Consider the following 23,731-nt stretch of genomic DNA (forward strand, 5'->3'; position numbering starts at 1 on the left):
CTGACTCCTTGTAACACTGCTCCCACAGAGCTCCTGATGTTCTGTTCCTATATTTGCTTCTTTTCTCTGTCTCTACTTCTTCTCTACTCACTAACCCTGCCTCAGCCCTAGGTTTATATAGGGGAAGTTCTTCCCCTCCCACGACTGGGCAGGAGGTGTGGCATGCATAGGATTCCTGACCAAGAGACCTCCTACCTGCTCTCAGACGTAATATCTCTATCACTGTGGCAACCAGACCCCTGGGGTGTCACAAATACACCTTCCTCTGATGGGACCCTAAACCTAATATTTATCAAACATGGCTCTTCAGGGCTATAAGCCTACAAATCTAAAGGGCAAGTCAGATCCAGCTCTAATTAAAACCAGTCTTGGCCTGCACAACATGACAGCTTGCACCTGTTCACACTTGCTTAGTCAGTTTGCGCGTGCTGGTCAGTTTTTAGTAGTATACTGTTGGATGGTTTCTTAGTGCTGGAGCCTACCTGCCCTTTGAATTTGTTGGCATGTTTGATATCTATTAGGTTTAGGGTCCTAGTTGTGGCTGGTGGGCTCTCATGGATTAGCCAGTTAATTCACCAAGTACCTTCATTTTTATGAGTACATTCTATATAGCAGTAATAGTCTACATGTCATATTCAGTGTCCAACTTAGGCTATGTTCACACACCAGGGTTTTTCCTGTGTTTTTGATGCATTTTGAAGTAGCAGCAAAGTCTATGAGATTCCAGAAATCTCATGCACACATCTTGTTTTGTTCAGGATATTGTGCTTTTCAGGGTTTTTTTGCAAGATAGAGCATGCCACTTTTTAGAGCGTTTTTTCACCCATTGGAAGTAATGGGTAGTGAAAAAAACGCAGGTGTCAGGTTTTTCAGCGTTTTTTGTGCCAAAACCAGAATGATATTTTTTTTTTCACTGAACTTTATCTACATGCTTAACAGAGACAAAAGGACAGTGAAAAAAAAACACACACACCAAAAAAACCAACAAAAATCCTGAACAACCTCCTGGCAAGAAATCAGGTTTTGCTGCTGAAAAAAATCATGATGTGAGAACATAGCCTTAGGCTATGTGCCCACGATGCAGAAATGAAGCAGAAAATTTCTGCAGCATTTCTGCATCTCCCTGGCAGAAAAAAACGCATGCAGATTGTGCATGCGTTTTTCCTGCAGAATACATGCGGATCCACATGCGGGTTCACATGCGTTTCCGCATGCAGATTGACAAGCACTTTCCAGGCGATAGCATCACTTGGAAAGTGCTTGACAACTAGGTCAAACTGTATAAATCCATGGAAACAGCATGGATTTATACAGTGTGAACCATAAAAATTAAAACAAATAAAGCTATACTCACCCCCGAGGCCCCGGCGTGGCTGCAGCGCTGCTTCCTGGCTTGTTCCCGGCTGCCGGCATATCGCGAGACAGAGCGGTGAAGGGCCTGCGGTCACATGACTGTGACGTCACCGAAGGTCCTTCAGCGCTGCTGGCATTCAGAGAGAAGACGCCGGACAGGTGAGTATAAACTTTATTTGTTATTTTATTCTTTTTTTACAGGTACAATGGTACCCAGGTCTGGATGAGAGTCTCCTCTCCTCCAGAACTGGGTACCATCCGCACATAGAGACGCATAGAAGCCGCTTGTACAAATGTACAGTCGCGGTTTCTATGCGTCTCAATGCAAGTCAATGGCGGGAGTTCCGCTGCGCTTCCGCAAAATTAAATGACATGCTGCGGATTTTTGGACGTAGCATAAACGCTGCGGAAAAATCCGCAGCATGTGCATAGAACATGCGGAATCCCATTGGGGACCATGGGGTGCGGATCTACATGCGTTTTTCAAGCGTTTACGCTGCGGAAATTCCGCAGCATATACGCTTGAAAAATGCTACGTGGGCACACAGCCTTACAGTGTGCTGCAGTCATGGCAGCTTGTACCTCCTCCCACATGTGACTGGTCACATGACCAAAACATCATCACAGGTCCTTTAGATTTTCTAGACTCCTCCTACACATGTGACTGATCACATGATTGTGACGTCATCCAAGAGCCTTTCTGCTGCTAAGATCTATCATCTGGAGCGTTAGTGGTCAGAATAAGTGTTTCTTGTAATATAGTATGGTGTGCGGTGTATGACAGTGCTTGTACTGTGTCTGTCTGTGCATGTGAATGTATGGACATATATGGTACACCGGACCCACCTCTGTATATAGTCTATGAGTTCTACACTATATAGTAGAGGATTGTATATACTGTCTCATGTATCTGCTCAGCAGAAGATCTGTGTGTTATATACAGTGAGCAGTCTTGGCCAATGTTTACAGAGTAACCATCATTTTATTTCATAAATCATTAACATGTGAAAATCAGCAACTTTGTAATATATGTCATCAGAGAAGGCTGCTGCTTTCTTTCTCCTACTGGACTGGATTCATCAGTCATTATCAAAATTCTCAATTCCTGGATAAAAGGTGTCGTCAGTGAATGTAGACTTTCCCATTACTGAAATAGGAGATGGCAGTAGGTGCTCATAAGATTCTATGGAGATCTGTAACAGAAGTGTCAGGAACACTTGCAGCAGAAAGTCTGTGCCTCGAGCTCTTCCCTCCATAGAATTAAAATTACCAACTGTCATCTTCTCTGTCTTCACTGAATACTGATTGTACCTATGAATTAAGAATGAATGATCACTCCTGAAGGAGAAAGAAGCAGATTTCTATGATAAGATTTATTATAAAGTTTCTTATTTTCATGTGTTCTATTGATTTAGAAAATGAAAATAATGCTTACTCTTTAGCATATGTTGTAGTGACAGTTTTTGACCATCACTCAAGGACCAGTCATCTCTTCTGATTATTTGCCTGTTTTAGTACATAACAGTTTTGGATTATACTGTATGTTTTGGAGTGCTTTCTAGTGCCGATCCTCCATTATCCCTCCTTTTAAATTTATGAATACATTGACAATTGGGTGTTACTGTTCATCTTTTTAATAGATCCCTGCACAGTGCAACACTGACAGTGCTGACTAGAGAGTGCCCTACCTCCTAAGCACAAACATTCACTTGTTTAGCCCATACTGTTAGAGAATCATGCTGGCTATGTAACGGGCTCAGCTCTTGATGCCCTTCCACGCATGCAGGTACCAGCACGGACATACAGATACATCCATTTCCATTAAGCAGTCAAGGTTCAGTTCACACTTGCATTTTTTATGTTTGTTTCTCTGTTCCATTCTAGCAACAGAGAAACTGATCATGTGGAAGGCCCCATTGACTATGTTAATAGTAAAATAATGGATATCAGACTGATCCCATTATAGTCATTGGTGTCCTTTTTGTGCTGCTTGCATCACTCATGCCACAGATCTGTATTCCATGTGAATTCTGTTTTTCTGTTCATATAATCAAATAAAAAATTGGAATTCAAAAGCTCAGGTGCGAACAGAGCCCAAAATGCTTACTGATTTGTTAAATCATGTAGAATACAAGGATTACCTATGTCTGGGTTAACACCAGCATTGAGTTATTCTATTATGTTTTGCATTATTATTATTTTATATAGCGCCATTGATTCCATGGTGCTGTACATAAGAAGGGGTTACATACCAAATACATATCACTTACAGTAAAGAAACTAACAATGATAGTATGTTACGGAGGGAAGAGGACCCTGCCCTTGCGGGCTTACATTCTACAGGAATGGGGAAGGAGACAGTAGGTTGGGGGTTGCAGTAGCTTCGGTGTTGTTGAGGAGGCAGCAGGGTCATTGCAGGCTGTAGGCTTTCTTGAAGAGATGGGTTTTCAGGTTCCGTCTGAAGGATCCGGATGTGGAGGCTAATCAGACGTGTTGAGGCACAGAATTCCAGAGGATGGGGGATATTCGTGAGAAATCTTGGAGGCGATTGGGTGAAGAACGGATAAGTGTGGAGGAGAAAAGGAGGTCTTGGGAGGACCGGAGATTAGTTCAGAGATGTATGGAGGAGAGAGGTTATGGCTTTGTAGGTCAGTGTTAGTAGTTTGAACTGGATACGCTGGGGGAATGGGAGCCAGTGAAGGGATTTGCAAAGTCTGGCTAGCAAGGCGAGAGATGAGGAATTAGGCATTAGGTAGAGAATAATGGAATTAATGGTAGATTACCCAACTAAGTTATATGGACCGTATTCATTTCTAAAATCTGTCAATTTACTAGAAAAAGTGCTTTACGTAATTTTTGCTGGAACAAATAAAGCTGTAATCTATGACAGAACCTCGGACAGAGTTGAGAGGTGTGAACCTAGCCTAAAATGTATATTTCAGAATAGCTGACCGGTTCTCTTCAAACAGTATATAAAGGTTAGGTGGTTAAACAACTTTTAAATATCTACATCAGAATTTTACATTACTATTTGTAAGCCAAAATCATGGCGAAATGCAAACACAGACGATGTCTAAATCCATGTCCATTATACATCTTCTCTATAGGAGTTCTGCTTCTGGCTTTGTCTTACAATTACCGATGCAACATACTGACCAGAATATTGCCATGTGAATGAGGCTCCAGGCCACACATTTCTGATGTGATCCAGCTGATGTTTGGTCAGGATTAATTAGTTTTAGATACAGACAGCCACCATGTTGCGAAGAGGTCTTAGCTTTAGCCTAATCGCTGCTGTTCTCAAATAGATTGTTAAAAATTGACTGGCAGATAATTCATTACTGCTAATGGCTGCACAGTTTAGCAAAACTTCATGGCCAGAAAGTCAATACATTTCTCCCATACGATACCCTCCGAAAGAATTTTAAAGGTACGCCTTATCAAAGGAACATATGACTTGGAGAGAGCATGCTGGGTGGGACAGTTCACCAATAGGGTGCTTACTTATCGTAAATGCTGTAACCTCACAATACAAACATAACAGTGCAAGTACACCTACTGTATATAGAGGGACACAGACAAATGTATTTCAAAGCAATACAAAGGCCCTTGAAAAAGCATGTGAAACATGTGTTGGGTAAGCAATTGCTACACTGGTCGGTACATGCAATGTTGGCTATGTTATGCATTTTATACTGTGCACTTAAAAGGGATTGTCCTAAAATGTAATAAAATAGCCCATCATGTAATTCAAACTTTAGCTCATCTAAGTCATGTGTCAAGACAGGCTGCAGTCTGAATAAACACAGCTCCCAAGACCTGTGTCTCAACTAATAGAGGAGCTGCATTGTAAGCATACATACAAGTGAGGTGTTGGAAAATGGCTCTGACATAAGAAGAAATAAATCTTCTTTGGTTGACTGAGCATACAGGTGCCTCTCACAAAATTAGAATATCATCAAAAAGTGAATTTATTTTTGTTCTTCAATACAAAAAGTGAAACTCATATATTATATAGAGTCATTACAGACAGAGTGATCTATTTCCAGTGTTTTTCTGTTAATGTTGATGATTATGGCTTACAGCCAAAGAAAACACAAAAGTTATTATCTTAGTAAGCTAGAATAATTAACAAAAATCACCTGCAAAGGCTTCCTAAGCGTTTAAAAAAGGTCCCTTAGTCTGTTTCAGTAGGCTCCACAATCATGGGGAAGACTGCCGACTTGACAGATGTCTAGAAGGCAGTCATTGACACTAAGTAAATGTAAAGTAAATTTTGCCATTTCATTTGGAAATCAAGGTCCCAGAGTCTGGAGGAAGAGTGGAGAGGCCACAATCCAAGCTACTTGAGGTCTAGTGTGAAGTTTCCACATTCAGTGATGGTTTGGGGAGCCATGTCATCTGCTGGTGTGGGTCCACTGTGTTTTATCAAGACCAAAGTCAGTGCAGCCGTCTACCAGGAGATTTTAGGGCACTTCATGCTTCCCTCTGCCGACAAGCTTTTTGGAGATGGAAATTTCATTCTCCAGCAGGACTTGGCACCTGTCCACACTGCCAAAAGTACTAATACCTGGTTTAAAAACAACAGTATCACTGTGCTTGATTGGCCAGCAAACTCGCCTGACCTTAACCCCATAGAGAATTTATGGGGTATTGTCAAGAGGAAGATGAGAGACACCAGACCCAACAATGCAGACGAGCTGAAGGCTGCTATCAAAGCAACCTGGGCTTCCATAACACCTCAGCAGTACCACAAGCTGATCGCCCCCATGCCATGCCACATTGATGCAAAAGGAGCCTCGACCAAGTATTGAGGGCATTTACTGAACATACATTTCAGTAGGGGAACATTTCAGATTTTAAAAATATTTTTCAAGCAGTTGTTATAAAGTATTCTAATTTACTGAGATAAGGACATGTGTTTTCATTTTTCTGTAAGCCATAATCATAATCAGAAATAAACACTTGAAATAGATCACTGTGTTTGTAATGACTCTATATAATATAGGAGTTTCACTTTTTGTATTGTAGAACTGAAATAAATTCACTTTTTGATGGTATTCTAATTTTGTGAGATGCACCTGTAGATGCCAGAGGAAAAAAAAAATCCTTTGGTCCCAGTTCATCATTTGCTGTGTTTTTTTTTACGTCTCTTTCCTTTTGTGTCTTGTGGTAGTAGTTGCCATTGTTGGTGCCAAATTCATCCAAATGGCGCGTGTGATTTATGAATTGGACGCAAAATCAAAAACTTACTTTCTTCCTGTCTTGAGTTGTTTTGCAACTTTTAGTGGCAAAAATTGCATGAAAATACTGGCGTACTGATATGTACACCAGGAGGTGGGACTAGAGTGGAGTTGCACCAAATTTTGCTAGTTTTTAAAAAATCATAATTTAGTGAATCAGCCCAAAACATCTGGAATTACTAGACTCTAGCCACAAAGCAGAAAAAAAGTCCAACATATATAAAGTAGAAAGGTGGGAATGGAATAATGAATTGGGTGCAATAAAAAAAGCACAAAACGAAACCAAAAACAGGCGCAAAGGCAATGAGGAATTGGGGCTTTTCTGCTCATTCAACCGAGGAAAAGATCTATTTCTTCTTCTATCGCAGCTCTTGTCCATCATCTCGGGTGTGATTGCTTATGATCTTGCTCTTGTCAGTTAAGACACACGTCTCGGAGCTGTGTTTCTGCAGACTGCAGCCAGTCCTGACACATTACTAGGATGAGCTGCAGTTTTCATACCTGACAGGGGCCATTTTATTACATTTTTGGAGAACTTTATTAACTGATGGTGGTTTTCATCCAAATGAAGAGAGAGGTATCCAGTGCTCCAGATTGAAAACTTATTTTTCAGTCATTAAATAGCTGTAACATCCATCAAAACGTGGTGTACAGAAGTTTCCAGCGCACAACATGTGCTTAGTCTTGGCATGGACTTAGAGACCGTAACTGAGGATTTCGTGGCGGTGCACACCTTGTTTTGATGGATTTTATGGCTATTTGATGACTGAAACAAGACGTATTTAATCTGAAGCACTTAGATAATTCTCCAACCTCTCATGGCTGGAGCAGTTTTTCCGTGTATTCAGAGAAAACAAATGCTTTGACCTGGATAGTGTGGTCCTGCTTGTATAGTGCTGGTTTACACCCAGTGATTGCATGTGTGTACTGTGACCATATCCAATATGTATACTGTAGCATAGACATACTACTTGGTGTATGATTGTTTTTATAGTGAGGGATGATTTTATTCCCATATGTTATTTATATATTTTATTCTCCCCTAATATAGATCATTTGAAAGTTTAGGGTCTTTCTCCCTCTCTATACTGTAAGTGTATATGGGGCATGGCCCAAATCGAAGCTGTGTCTCTCCATGCCCAATGTTAAATGCCGCAGAGGCGTTTTCTTGTCCAGTAAGGTCGTGGAATATTTATGTTTTGTTTCTTTTTTTAAATATATTATTGCAAAGTCCCTGCCTATAAACAAAGATCGATACATCTATGAATGTTATAAAAGCAAATCATACAGTGTTGTAAAAATCTTTAAAGAGGTTGTTCCAAATAATCAGGATAGCACTCAGAGCTGCATTGTCGGTGTCTGTGGGGGTACCTGCCGTGGGGCCCCAAGTGATCAGCAAGATATCTGATAAAATTGAAATAAATAACTGAGATTATTAACCCCTATCCGGACCACAATGTAATAGTTCTCACACCACTTTGTACTATTGTGGCTTTAGGATTGCACAAGCTGTTAATTCCCCCAACCTCCCTCAATGCTGTGGTCCGTGCCGTCTTGGATCCCTAAGAGGACTAGCATAGGGCAAAGGCTCCCTCTGTAAGCCCATCAGTGTTCGCTCAAGAATGGGGGTTAAACAATGGATTCCACTTTCACCATGTACCTTTTAGGTCCCACCTAATGCATGAGCTAATCAGCTGCCTGGCAGGCTAAGGGCTCATTCACAAATACGTTTTTTGGGTGTTTTTCACTGATAGACAATACTATGTACGAGTGCTATTGACGCGCCCCTGGGCCTGTGTCACGCTGCGTTGCGCACGCGGGAGCTTACCCGGAGCCGGATCTGTTGAGGGTTGTAGTCTCGTGGCGGTGACCCGGTCCGTGCCCAGGGAGTCAAACTGAGCGGCGATGTATCAGCGGTAGATGTTGGACGACTACGCCACCCGTTGAGTACAGCTAAGGAGCTGCTGCTGCAGGGCAGACCGCTGAGGCCGGTGGTAGGATTGTGCAGCGTGATAGTATAACCCCCAACGGGAGGGGTATGGCCTCAGGGCAGCCGACGTGGATGATGGGGGTAGCAGGAACCACTCGGAGACGGTACGGTGTAGTTCAGGGTCTTTACTGGTGACAAAGATAGACCCTCCCGGAGTACTGGCTAGCGATTGGGGCCTGGTCAGTCCTTGAGCAGATGGGATCTCCCCTGGCCAGGCGGAGTTGTAGGCCTCCCAAACTAACTGTACTCTTCTGGCTACCTTGCTAGAGGCGGGTATAAGTAGCCCACGTCCCTCAGTGTACCGTGTGGTGCTCACCCGTATGGCCGGTGACTCGGGGCCTTCTAGTAGCTTCCGCTCCACGACGGCGGTGCTGGTCCCATGCGTGTGACCGTGCTTTCGGGTTTCTTGGCCAGAGGACCTGGAATCCCCTGCCTGACGGATTCTGCTGCTGGGTAGGAGTTAGTCCCCACAGCCTCGGACTCCGGGTCCGGTAAGAAATCTTCTCAGTCAGGGCGAGCTCTGCAGCTGCCAGCCCCTGACTCCTTGTAACACTGCTCCCACAGAGCTCCTGATGTTCTGTTCCTATATTTGCTTCTTTTCTCTGTCTCTACTTCTTCTCTACTCACTAACCCTGCCTCAGCCCTAGGTTTATATAGGGGAAGTTCTTCCCCTCCCAGGACTGGGCAGGAGGTGTGGCATGCATAGGATTCCTGACCAAGAGACCTCCCACCTGCTCTCAGACGTAATATCTCTATCACTGTGGCAACCAGACCCCTGGGATGTCACATTCCCCCCTAGTGAAATTTAGTACTCCAGGACTAAACATATTTTAGAAAAACATAACAAGATATAACAATAACAATACAATAAAGAAAGACATAAAGGTGGTCACGGCATGTCCGTAACCGGGTGCAGTCTTTGAAGAAAGCAAGGTGTCCATTTCACCAAAACAGGGAGACGTAACCAGGTAGGGGTCTGTCCTGCCCCGAGTCCTTAACAGTCTTTAGTCCGTCCTGGGTTACGCTCCAACTATGTACACAGGATTCCCGGTAAATCCACCAAAGACTCCTATAAACAACTAGAAACACATAATTATACACAAGCAACAAGAAAAACAGGTAACCACAAATAAAACAATTTATACACTTCAAATCCTCCAACGTGCGGGTAACTGGCCTCTAGTGGCCCTAGTGGACCTACGGAGCTGACTGTCTGGCCCTGAACTACAGGGTGTAGGAGCTGTTAAGGGTAAACTGGGCAGCGGTCTACGGGCCCTTTGGCTCACTAGGGATATGGCAGGCTCACTGCAAGCAGAGGGTTGATCCTCCTGGTCTGCTGGTGTGGGGTCTTCTGCCTCCTGGACCGGCTGTTCTTCCAGCTCTACCTGTTGCTCCGTAGGTGCTTGGGATGCTGGTTGGAGGAAGGTGAGTACGGGTACCACAACTGCACCATTGACTTGAGTCCAAGACCGAGGGAAGTCTCCGAGCACAGTACTAACCATATCTTCCCTTTCCTCTACGGGTCGATGGTCTTCTTGTTCCTCTTCAGGGTTCCGTAGCTGTTCAGGACACTTCTTCAGGTGATCCCGGGATACAATGGCTGTGGTCTCCCCTCCGTCTTTACTGATGGTACAGACCTTCGGGTTCTCGTGGCTTGAGGGCAGTACGGTGTACGGGTCCTTCTCCCACTGGTCGTCCAACTTGTGGAGCCGTCTTTTCCTCTTCAAGACCTGCTCTCCGGGCACCAGGGGAACAGCGGGAGCATACTGGTTGTAAGTTTTCTCTTGTCTCTCCCTAGCCTGACAGAGACTTCGCTCCACGCTCTCCTGTACTTTCCGGTACTGCTGCTGCCTCTCTGTGTCCCAGTCTGCTTCTGGTGAAGTGTCCTCGGGTGTCAGGACTCCCATTTCCAGGTCAACAGGTAACTTACCAGGTCTCGCCCTCATTAGGTAAGCCGGGGTACAGTTGGTGGAACCTACCGGGATGTGGTTGTATAGGTCCACCAGATCGGGCAGCTTCTCAGGCCACAGACTGCGTTCTTCCAGGGGCAACGTTTTCAGAAGATCCATTACCACCTGGTTCATTTTCTCACAAAGTCCATTAGTTTGCGGATGATAGGGTGTCGTCCTTATCTTCCGGCAGCCATACAGATTGCAGACTTCCTGGAAGACCTCCGCTTCAAAGGCAGGTCCCTGGTCCATCAGCACTTGGTCCAGGTACCCGTGTGGACGGCAGAAGTGCTGCTGGAAGGCTCTAGCTGCTGTTTGAGCCGTTAAGTCCTTGACGGGGACGACAACCAAGAACCGGGAGTAATGATCCACGATGGTTAACGCGTAGACGTAGCCACTTCTGCTTGGGGTCAGTTTTACATGATCCAAGGCTACCAGTTCCAACGGCTGCCGGGTGACGATGGACTGCAGGGGAGTCTTCTGGCTGGCACGGTCCTTCCTCCTCAGGTTGCACGGGCCACAGTCTCTGCACCACCTCTCGATGGTTCCCCTCATGCCTACCCAATGGAACCGCCCGCGCAGCAGGAACTCCAGCTTCTTCCATCCGAAATGCCCAGCTCCATCGTGGTATGCCTCCATCACCATGGCTGCGTCTCGTCGTGGCACCACTACTTGCCAGATTAGTTCATGCGTCCGGGAGTTAACCATCCTGCGGCACAACTTCCCCTTGTAAAGGAACAGTCTACTCTTTTCTGCCCACAGTTGCTTGGCTTCCTCCGGAGCGTCTGGGTCAAGGCGAGCCTCTGGCTGAGTCAGCATCTCCTTCACCAGCCGGACAGCAGGGTCACTGTCTTGCGTTTCCGCCCAGTTGTAGTGAGGTAAGGGGTTAAGCGTAGCGCCTTGCTTACTCCTTACCCGATGGGAATACTGGATAGTCCCATGACGGTGAAACGCGGGGAGTTCGACTTCTTCCAGTCCCTCTGGATCTTCTCCTACGTCCGGTAGGTTTGGCATCCTGGACAGGGCGTCCGCGTTGGTATTGGAGCGTCCTGCCCGGTATTTGATGGTGAACTCGTAGTTGGACAGGCGGGCCATCCATCTCTGCTCTAGGGCACCGAGTCTTGCCGTGTCCAGGTGTGTCAACGGGTTGTTATCCGTGTACACGACGAACCGGGAAGAAGCGAGGTAGTGCTTAAAGCGTTCGGTGACTGCCCACACCACTGCCAGGAACTCTAGCTTAAATGAGCTGTAATTCTCAGGATTTCTTTCGGTGGGTCGCAGTTTTCGGCTGGCGTAAGCGATTACTCGCTCTTTCCCCTGCTGGATCTGGGACAGCACGGCTCCTAGCCCGATGTTACTTGCGTCGGTGTAGAGGATAAAGGGCTGGCTGTAATCCGGGTACGCCAGGATTTCATCCCCCGTGAGGGCCATCTTCAGCTGGCGGAAGGACTCTTCTTCCAACTTCTCCCATCTGAAGGGCGGCTTCTGGTTCTTGGCCTTCCGGGACTGGCCTATCAGGAGGTCCTGCATAGGAGCTGCCTTTTTGGTGAAACCGGGGATGAACCTGCGGTAGTAGCCTACCAACCCGAGGAACTGCCGCACTTCCTTTACACTGGAGGGACTTGGCCATTCCTTAATTGCAGTGATCTTATCAGTGTCGGGAGCCACTCCGTCAGCGCTCACCACGTGTCCCAGGTACTGCACCTTTGGTTTCAGGAGGTGACACTTGGAGGGTTTTACCTTTAGGCCGTAGCTTGCCAGAGCTTCGAACACTTCCGCCAGGTGTTTCAGGTGGTCCTCATAAGTCTTAGAATATACGATGACATCGTCCAGGTACAACAGGACCGTCTCGAAGTTTCTGTGGCCCAGACAGCACTCCATTAATCGTTGGAAGGTTCCTGGTGCGTTGCAGAGTCCGAACGGCATGCAGGTAAACTCGCTAAGTCCCATCGGGGTGGTGAATGCGGTCTTCTCCCGGTCCGCCTCTGCTACAGGAACCTGCCAGTACCCACTAGTGAGATCCAAGGTAGAGAAGAAGTTAGCAGATCTTAAAGCAGCCAAAGACTCCTCTATCCTTGGTAAGGGGTACGCATCCTTGTGTGTGATACGGTTGATTTTCCGGTAATCTACACACATCCTCATGGTGTTGTCTTTCTTTTTGACTAAGACTAGTGGAGCTGCCCAGGGGCTACAGCTATCCCTGATCACCCCAGCCTCCTTCATGTCTCTAAGCATCCCCTTGGCGTGTTGGTAGTGTGCAGGGGGTACAGGTCAATACCTCTCTTTTATGGGAGGATGGTCTCCCGTGGGGATGTGGTGTTCTACCCCCTTGACTGGCCCGAAGTCTAACAGGTGTTTACTAAACACTCTCTCGTACTCTTGAACCACCCGATAGACTCCCTGTTTCTGGTGTGAGGGAGTGGAGTCAGTACCCAAATGTAGTTGCTGACACCAGTCCTCCATTGTTTTCTTAGAGCCGTTACCTTCCTCCGGGTGAGATGGAGGCAAGGGTTCCACAGATTGTATAGCATTTTGGTTAATGGTATATAATTTGGCTAGCGTGGCATACCGGGGCAGGTACACTTCCCTCTTCCCGATATTGATTATGCGAACGGGCACCCTCCCATGGCGTACATTAACCACCCCCCGTGCTGTCAAGATGGTGGGCCTACTGTCTGAGTAAACTGGTTCTACCATTGCCTGGTAATCTCTACCTCTCAGACCAATAGCTGCCCGGCACCAAATCATCATTTCACTTTTTGGGGGCATGGCAATAGGGAAAGGGTCACACATTCTCACGCTACCAATCTCACCGCCGGAGAGTTCCACCTGTTGCCGTCGCATCAGTGCCCGGATCTCTTTTTGGAGCACTCGCTGCTCGCCGGAGCTGGCGTTCTTGGCAACCTGCTGTAAAAGGAAAATCACCTCTGCAAGACAATTTTCAATTACATTAGTTCCTAGAGTTATCTTTGGGTGACTCTCGTGTTTGTCAATGTCTACAATGATCAGTCCCTGTGCTGCCAGTTCGACTCTACCGATTTTAATGGTCACCTCTTTAAATCCAATCTGTGGCACGGGCTGACCATTGCTGGCGATGATACTCAAGTCGTCGTCAGGGTAGCGGGTGATATCCGAGTCATTCCAGTACTGCTTGAAGAGCACGTACGGGATGGTGGTGACCTGTGACCCGGTGTCCAGTAGGGCACTCATAGGAATGCCATCCAGTACCACGGGTAAGACTGGACGTCCTCCCACATATTTGTCGCGCCAGTTCGATGGGCCTGGTGATCTTTTTCCTGGGGGTTGGCCCTCTACCCCAGGTTGTGCCAGTTTAAAGGACAGTACCTTGCCATATGTCCGGGTTGATTGCAGCGGCGGCAGATGGGTCGTCCGTCCTCGTTGTATCGGTCGCTGGGTCTCCCTCTGGCCGGTGGGGTCCTCCTTGGTCGACGCCACGGGATGTCCTCCGGTCCGGATGCCAGCTGGATCTTCCCTGGAGTGGAAACCTGTAAAGACTGCACAGTTCGGGTTAGCGCAGCAACGCTTTTAGCTAGCTCTTGGACCTGATGGTGCAGGTCTGGAGCCGGGTCATTGTTCAAAGCCTGCGCATCAACTCCCACAGGCCCTGCCGACAAGGGTGCCGCCTCCTGGTGGTAAGTGGTAGTGGGGCGTCTGTGGGTCACAACGCCACCTGGTGCCGGTTTTCGGAGCACCCGGATGGCTCTGTCCTTGAACTGTGCAAATCCCAGATGAGGGTCCTGTAAGGCCATTGCCCGCAACTGGGTTCGGTGGGCATTGCAATATAAACCCTCTATAAATTGTTCAGTCAACAGCCTGTCCTCGTCTCCCACGCCGTCAGGGTCGGTCTGCTTATTGGCTCTCAGGGCCTCTTGTAGGTTCAGGGCATAGTCCCTTATACTCTCGTATGCTCGCTGCTTGCACCCGTAGAATCTAAGCTTGATCTCGGCTGAGGTGCGGGTATCAAAGGTGTCCCTCAGCCGGGTTAGTATCCCTGCGACAGTCCTCCCCCCAGGTGGCCAGGACTTTACCTCCCTTTGGGCTGCCCCAGTTAATTGGGCCACCAGGATGCTCACTTTTTGCTCTTCTGTGAGGGGGTACACCTGGAAGAGGCTATCCAGCTTTTCTCTAAAGTCATGCAGGGTATGTGACTCCCCTGAGTACTGGGGTAGCCAGGCCGCTCCCGGGATATAGGGCATGGTGAAAGGCATGACTGCAGCAGCGGTGGCGCTGGCGGGGGTTGAGGCAGTGAAGCTCTCCTCCGTATCCGACATCCTCCTCCCCCCTAGTGGACCGTGGCCTACCTTGCGATGATCCTCTTCCGTAGGCCGCGGCTCCGCAGTAGATCGTCAGGGTTGAGGACCTTCCGTCGCGCTCCTGTGACGTCGGCGTCTGCTGGGCTCCTTCCAGGACCTTACGCGACGTCCGGACGTGAGGCGGGACTTCAGTTCTCGCGCGCTTTCGGAGTCCACGCCCCTCTTCTTCCCGCGTGACGTCTTCAAGATGGCGTCCAACGGCGGGAAAACTCCACGGAAGGCGGGAAGAAGGCTGAAAATGGCGCCAGATGGCGGGAATCTTCACCGATGGCGGGAAGAAGGCTGAAGATGGCGCCGGATGGCGGGAATCTTCACCACAGGTAAGTTTGAACAGTCTTTTTCAGGCACGCAGTACCCGGTGGTTGCGGGCACGAAATCCTGCCGACTACGCCAAAAGTTGACGCGCCCCTGGGCCTGTGTCGCGCTGCGTTGCGCACGCGGGAGCTTACCCGGAGCCGGATCTGTTGAGGGTTGTAGTCTCGTGGCGGTGACCCGGTCCGTGCCCAGGGAGTCAAACTGAGCGGCGATGTATCAGCGGTAGATGTTGGACGACTACGCCACCCGTTGAGTACAGCTAAGGAGCTGCTGCTGCAGGGCAGACCGCTGAGGCCGGTGGTAGGATTGTGCAGCGTGATAGTATAACCCCCAACGGGAGGGGTATGGCCTCAGGGCAGCCGACGTGGATGATGGGGGTAGCAGGAACCAATCGGAGACGGTACGGTGTAGTTCAGGGTCTTTACTGGTGACAAAGATAGACCCTCCCGGAGTACTGGCTAGCGATTGGGGCCTGGTCAGTCCTTGAGCAGATGGGATCTCCCCTGGCCAGGCGGAGTTGTAGGCCTCCCAAACTAACTGTACTCTTCTGGCTACCTTGCTAGAGGCGGGTATAAGTAGCCCACGTCCCTCAGTGTACCGTGTGGTGCTCACCCGTATGGCCGGTGACTCGGGGCCTTCTAGTAGCTTCCGCTCCACGACGGCGGTGCTGGTCCCATGCGTGTGACCGTGCTTTCGGGTTTCTTGGCCAGAGGACCTGGAATCCCCTGCCTGACGGATTCTGCTGCTGGGTAGGAGTTAGTCCCCACAGCCTCGGACTCCGGGTCCGGTAAGAAATCTTCTCAGTCAGGGCGAGCTCTGCAGCTGCCAGCCCCTGACTCCTTGTAACACTGCTCCCACAGAGCTCCTGATGTTCTGTTCCTATATTTGCTTCTTTTCTCTGTCTCTACTTCTTCTCTACTCACTAACCCTGCCTCAGCCCTAGGTTTATATAGGGGAAGTTCTTCCCCTCCCAGGACTGGGCAGGAGGTGTGGCATGCAAAGGATTCCTGACCAAGAGACCTCCCACCTGCTCTCAGACGTAATATCTCTATCACTGTGGCAACCAGACCCCTGGGGTGTCACACTATGGTGCTGATTGTTCTTTTTTTTGCAGACCAGGTGACATATACCGAAACATATAGGCTATGTGTCCACCATGCAGAAATGCAGCATTTCTGCATCTCCCTGGCAGAAAAAACGCATGCAGATTGAGCCTACGTTTTTCCTGCAGAATACATGCGGATCCACATGCTTTAACTTATGTGTTTCCGCATGTGGATTGACAAGCGCTTTCCAGGCGATTTTAGCATCACTTGGAAAGTGCTTGACAACTAGGTCACACTGTATAAATCCATGCAACCGGGATGCATTTATACAGTGTGACTGTAAAAATAAAAAAATAAAGCTATACTTACCCCCGATCCCCCGCCGCGTGTGCTGTCGCGCTTCTTCCTGGTTCCTTCCTGGCTTGCCGGCATCTCGCGAGACAGTCTGCGGTCACATGACCGCGACGTCATCTCAGGACCTGGAAGGAGAAGCGCTGCAGGGGCCGCCGGACAGGTGAATATAAACTTTATTTTTTATTTTATTCTTTTTTTTACAGGTACAATGGTACTCAGGTCTGGATGAGAGTCTCCGCACATTGAAACGCATATTATCCGCTTGTACAAATGTACAGTCGCGGTTTCTATGCGTCTCAATGCAAGTCAATGGCGGCGCTTCCGCAAAATTAATGAACATGCTGCGGATTTATGAGCGCTGCAGAAACGCTGCGGAAAAATCTGCAGCATGTGCATTGACATTGCAGAATGCCATTGGGGACCATGGGGTGCGGATTACCATGCGTTTTTGATGCGTTTCCGCTACCGAAAATCCGCAGCGGAAATGCATGAAAAACGCATCGTGTGCACGCAGCCATAGACATGTTCAATATTGATCTGAGTGTCAGATCAAAATCGACAACAATGCAAGTCTATAGGTCTGTGAAAAAAATTGGACAATAGTCAGATGCCATCCATGTGCTGTCCATTTTTCCCGGATAGACAGATAGGAAGACAGAAAAACATTTATTTTTGTTTGTTTCTTATCCGAAAAAATCCGATGAAATTCAAACCAAACTCTGAACAAAATCATTGATGAAAGTAGGACCGTTTTTCTTTTGCGTGAAAAGAGTGGACATCTGAATGAGCCATAACGCTATGTTCACATAACACTTAGGCATTTGATTAATATATATTAATTTTAATTACTCAATTTTTTTTCTGGATACCATTGTTTGGAAAAACACTGTCCCCTGCTCTTCAGGTCAGATGATGATTTGTTCAGCTGTTGCAGCGAGTTCTATTTCCTATGAAGGTTTTTTGTTTGGCTGCTACATGGCATATATGGCAGAGGTTTTACTGCAGTAGCAATTTTCCCACAAGCTTAAAGAAGCATTCCCATCAGAGTTTTTATCCTCTTAATATATTGCAATCATCATATTATATAGCACTGTGTACTTACAATTACTCATTTTGCCTTTCTACCAAGTAAATTCTTCTCTTTTCTCTGCTCTGTGTAAAAACAGGAAGTCTCTTGTCCCTGCATTTATTAGTCCCCTCTTCATCTACTGACCTAGCTGCTCCTCACTGCCAGGGACTTTTGCTGTGACTTATGACTCATGCAGGGAACATTGACCTCCTTTTGCTACATTGAGCTTAGAAGGATTCAGCTAATCAGTTTTTATTCATGTGATGTAATAGACCTAATGGAAAACAGAAGAATTAGCTGGGTAGAAAGGCAAAATTAGCAATTGTAAGTACACAGTGCTATATAATATGATTGCAATATATTAAGAGGTTACAAATTCTGATGGGAGTGCTTCTTTAATACAATTTTTTGTCCATATTAATGCTGCAAGTTCTAATCTGAAGACTTTAACAGCATAATACTTATCTATGACACTTAAAGAGAGTTTGTCACCGGGTTTTTGCTACCTCATTTGGCAGCAGCATGATGTAGGGGCAAAGACCCTGATTCCAATGATGTATCACTTAGATAACTGGGTGCAGCTGCTCTGAGACAATCACAGTTCTTAGATATAACATGACGCAGAGCTGAGAAAGCTAGCCCCGTCCACACCAGGCTCTCTGTTTACTTTGTCTGTTAACAGTGAGCTGCTTATCAAAGGGTGCGTGGTCAGACCTCTTGGCATGAGGCAGCTAGTCAGGGCAATGATAATGTCCTAGTGATAAAACCTTCATTGTAAATAAACAGCACACAGCTTGTTAATTGACACATAGCTGAAATCAGTATTTTAACCCTCTATCTGATGCCGTCCTCAGATTACAAAGCAAAAACCTGCTGACAGGTTCCCTTGAAAAGAGTAACCATAATTTTAATTGTTATTTCATAAATCAATAATACACATGAAAATAAGAAACTTTGGAATATTTCTTATCCGAGAAATCTGCTTCTTTCTCCTCCTGGATTGATTTCTCATTCTCATTTCATGGATAAAATCTGTTTGGAGTGAAGACAAATTTCCCCATTACTGAGATAGGAGATGACAGTTGGAGCTTGTAGAATTCTATGGAGCGAGGAGGAGCTGGAGACACAGGCATTCTGTTACAGTTCTCCATAGAACTTTGAGCACCGTCTGTCACTTTCTATCTCCTATCTATTCACTGAATAGTGATTTTACCCATAAATTGAGAATGAAAGATCAGTCCAGGAGGAGAAAGCTGCAGATTTCTTTGATAAGATAGATCAGTTTTTTATTTTCAATTGTACTATTGATTTATGGAGAAAAAAAAAGTTAAAACGACCGTTACGCTTCAAGTTTGGGTCTTTAGGCAACAACTTGTGACCATATTACGTGTGTGTGAAAGTTGCCTTCACATGGTTATTTCTTCATTCTGGTGTAGGGAATTCTACCGGATGCAGCTTGTTTTTATATTTATATATATTTGCTGGTATGAATTTTCCGATATAATTTCAATCGGTAGAATAGTATAATACATCATAATTCTTAGTGTTATTTGACTTTTTCTCCTTTTTTCTCTAGGTCCTTTAGCAAAAACAATTATATTCCCGATTGCCCTGCTAAGGATGGAAATGAACAGGAAACAGATGACTGAGAATATATTAAGCCTCACCCTAGAGATAATCTACCTGCTGACTGGAGAGGTGAGGGATTGTAGAAAGTGTCATGTTTTATGTTAAAGAAGGAACACTAAACTCAGAAAAATCTCAAAAAAATAAAGACATACCAGCAATTCCTGTTAATTTCCCAACCACTACTTAACGGTATGCATCATCATTCCTTTATTCTGATGTGCAATTATATTTACTTATTTGTTAATGTACTTGTTATTCTGTTCATCCCTTTGCCTCAATAGCATATCGTGAATAGCAGAATAAATGTGGGTACGGAAAGTATTCTGACCCCTTTACATTTTTCACTCTTTGTTTCATTGCAGCCATTTGGTAAATTCTAAAAAGTTCATTTTTTTCTCATTAAAGTACAGTCTGCACCCCATCTTGACTGAAAAAAGCAGAAATGTAGAAATTTTTGCAAATTTATTAAAAAAGAAAAACTGAAATAACATCCCCATAGCATGATGCGGCCACCACCATGTTTCACTGTTGGGATTGTATTGGGCAGGTGATGAGCAGTGCCTGGTTTTCTCCACACATACCGCTTAGAATTATCGCCAAAAAGTTCTATCTTATTTCTCATAGTCTGGGAGTCCTTCATATGTTTTTGAGCAAACTCTATGCGGGTTTTCATATGTCTTGCACTGAGGAGAGGCTTCTGTCGGGCCACTCTGCCATAAGGGCCCGATTTGTGGAGGGCTGCAGTTATAGATGTCTTTGTGGAACTTTCTCCCATCTCCCTACTGCATCTCTGGAGCTCAGCCACAGTGATCTTGGGGTTCTTCTTTACCTCTCTCACCAAGGCTCTTTTCCCACCATTACTCAGTTTGGCTGAACGGCCAGGTCTAGGAAGACTTCTGGCGATCCCAAACTTCTTCCATTTAAGGATTATGGAGGCCACTGTGCTCTTACGAACCTTGAGTAATGCAGAATTTCTTTTGTAACCTTGGCCAGATCTGTGCCTTGCCACAATTCTGTCTCTGAGCTCCTTGAGCAGTTCCTTTGAGTGCATGATTCTCATTTGGTCTGTCATGCACTGTGAGATGTGAGGTCTTATATAGACAGGTGTGTGCCTTTCCAAATCAAGTCCTATCAGTTAAATTAAACACAGCTGGACTCCAATGAAGGAGTAGAACAATCTCAAGGAGGATCACAAGGAAATGGACAGCATGTGACTTAAATATGAGTGTATGAGCAAAGGGTCTGAATACTTATGACCATGTGATATTTCAGGTTTTCTTTTTTAATAAATTTGCAAAAATTTCTAGATTTCTGTTTTTTTTCAGTCAAGATGGGGTGCAGAGTGGACTTTAATGAGAAAAAAATAAACTTTTTAGAATTTACCAAATGGCTGCAATGAAACAAAGATTGAAAAATTTAAAGAGGTCTGAATACTTTCCGTACCCACTGTATATATATATTATATAAAAAGCATTCGTTTGAACATAAAATACCACATGACAATAGCTGAATCTTGATGCATATCAAGTGGTTTGGGAAGGTCTGGGGACATACAATTATGACTTTGATGCGGGCTCGCAAGCCAAGCTTGCATTTTTCCTGGAAGATGATATCTGTGATAATCAGCTGTCACCTGCCTTTTACAGCCAAAGGTGAAGCAAAGCTCCGCCCTCGGCTGTTAAAGGGAATCTGTCAGCAGGTTTTTGCTATGTAATCTGAGTACAGCATTTAGGGGTTAAAACACAGAATTTTCAGGTAAATAGCATTCATATTCATTTTGACCTGAAGAATCATGTTGCCAGGTCATGTGTACTGCACAACTGCCGCAAAAACAATACCCCCAAAAATTCAACGATAAAATGAATGGTGCCATTCAAAACTTCACAAAACACAAGCACTCATAGGGCCGCGTTGATCAAAAAATAAAAAATTCTTGTACTTAGAAGAGGAGGAAAAAAAGGTGGAAAATTGGAAAAGGGTTAATAAATCAAGGACATAACTGGAGAGGTGAAATGAATAAATGATATGACATTAATGTCTCCCTCCATGTACAGGATTACATAGTAGTAAAGAAGATAACTGATAAGGGTGAAGCATATAGCAAAGGCCAAGATCACTCACTGATCCATGGGAGCAATGGTTATCATGAGATCCTGGGACTCGCCAACAAGATCACTGAGCTGCTGACTGGAGAGGTGAGCGCTGCTGGGATGTAAGGGTTGATGACTATGTGTAAAATCTGGTAATGGCAACCTGTCTGCATATTTACGCTGTTCTAACCATAGACAGCATTATAGATTGACAAGTGTCTGGATCCCATCAAAATTTTTTTCTGGTTAGTATATTTGGCCCAAGACGCAAGGTGGGTCCCCCCGAGTATATTTGGCCCACGACTCTGGGCAGGTGGCCTGCCCGGCATCGCACTTGCAACTATATCTCTGCATACTTGATGCCGATACAGTTTAAAGTAACAATGGAGGAGGGAGCATCAGCGCTCCCTCTCCCATCATTCCCCCTCTGCGTCTGATGTCTCAGCACATGAGATGACGCCGTTATAACGCGCCCGCTGTACCAAGATGTGCAAATCATCTGAAGACACCGTGAAGCGACAGGAGCAGCAGAAGAACGGGCAGAGGTGAATTTTTTTTTTTTTAATATGGGGCTTTATATGGTATGGAGCACTATGTGGGGCCATTATACGGTATGGAGCACTATGTGGGGCCATTATACGGTATGGAGCACTATGTGGGTCCATTATACGGTATGGAGCACTATGTGGGGCCATTATACTGTATGGAAGACTATGTGGAGCCATTATACTGTATGGAGGACTATGTGGGCCATTATACTGTATGGAGGACTATGTGGGGCCATTATACTGTATGGAGGACTATGTGGGGCCATTATACTGTATGGAGGACTATGTGGGGCCATTATACTGTATGGAGCATTATACTGTATGGAGGACTTTGTGGGGCCATTATACTGTATGGAGGACTATGTGGGGCCATTATACTGTATGGAGGACTATGTGGGGCCATTATACTGTATGGAGGACTATGTGGATCCATTATACTGTATGGAGGACTATGTGGGGCCATTATACTGTATGGAGGACTATGTGGGGCCATTATACTGTATGGAGCACTATGTGGGTCCATTATACTGTATGGAGGACTATGTGGGGCCATTATACTGTATGGAGGACTATGTGGGGCCATTATACTGTATGGAGCATTATACTGTATGGAGGACTTTGGGGGGCCATTATACTGTATGGAGGACTATGTGGGGCCATTATACTGTATGGAGGACTATGTGGGGCCATTATACTGTATGGAGGACTATGTGGGGCCATTATACTGTATGGAGGACTATGTGGGGCCATTATACTGTATGGAGGACTATGTGGGGCCATTATACTGTATGGAGGACTATTTGGGGCCATTATACTGTATGGAGCACTATGTGGGGTCCATTATACTGTATGGAGCACTATGTGGGGCCCATTATACTGTATGGAAGACTATGTGGGGCCAATATACTGTATGAAGGACTATGTGGGGCGATTATACTGTATGGAGGACTTTGTGGGGCCATTATACTGTATGGAGGACTATGTGGGGCCATTATACTGTATGGAGGACTATGTGGGGCCATTATACTGTATGGAGGACTTTGTGGGGCCATTATACTGTATGGAGGACTATGTGGGGCCATTATACTGCATGGAGGACTAGGTGGGCCATTATACTGTATGGAGCATTATACTGTATGGAGGACTTTGTGGGGCCATTATACTGTATGGAGGACTATGTGGGGCCATTATACTGTATGGAGGACTATGTGGGGCCATTATACTGTATGGAGGACTATGTGGGGCCATTATACTGTATGGAGGACTATGTTGGGCCATTATACTGTATGGAGGACTATGTGGGGCCATTATACTGTGTGGAGGACTATGTGGGGCCATTATACTGTATGGAGCACTATGTGGGTCCATTATACTGTATGGAGCACTATGTGGGTCCATTATACGGTATGGAGCACTATGTGGGGTCCATTATACTGTATGGAGCTCTATGTGGGGCCCATTATACTGTATGGAAGACTATGTGGGGCCATTATACTGTATGAAGGACTATGTGGGGCCATTATACTGTATGAAGGACTTTGTGGGGCCATTCTACTGTATGGAGGACTATGTGGGGCCATTATACTGTATGGAGGACTTTGTGGGGCCATTATACTGTATGGAGGACTATGTGGGGCCATTATACTGTATGGAGGACTATGTGGGGCCATTATACTGTATGGAGGACTATGTGGGGCCATTATACTGTATGGAGCACTATGTGGGGCCATTATACTGTATGGAGGACTATGTGGGGCCATTATACTGTATGGAGGACTATGTGGGGCCATTATACTGTATGGAGGACTATG

At 45.9% G+C, this 23,731-nt stretch overlaps 1 protein-coding gene across 2 annotated transcripts in view; it reads left to right on the forward strand.

Annotated features, from left to right (window-relative positions):
* Positions 1–1,982: 1,982 nt before the first annotated feature.
* LOC141212708 (uncharacterized) overlaps positions 1,983–23,731 on the forward strand; it is a 136,780-nt gene continuing 115,031 nt past the window's right edge. The window contains exons 1-3 of one of the 2 annotated variants that reach the window (XM_073664992.1): positions 1,983–2,080; positions 19,230–19,351; positions 21,337–21,477. In XM_073664992.1, coding sequence (XP_073521093.1) covers positions 2,026–2,080; positions 19,230–19,351; positions 21,337–21,477 — 318 coding nt within the window. In that variant the 5' untranslated portion in view covers positions 1,983–2,025. Of the gene's footprint in view, positions 2,088–19,229; positions 19,352–21,336; positions 21,478–23,731 lie in introns of both variants that reach the window. The other variant, XM_073664993.1, reaches the window with a different exon arrangement.

The sequence above is a fragment of the Phyllobates terribilis genome, unplaced genomic scaffold, assembly GCF_046119375.1.
Source record: "Phyllobates terribilis strain yellow unplaced genomic scaffold, ASM4611937v1 Scaffold_182__1_contigs__length_3807330, whole genome shotgun sequence".
NCBI lineage: Eukaryota > Metazoa > Chordata > Amphibia > Anura > Dendrobatidae > Phyllobates > Phyllobates terribilis.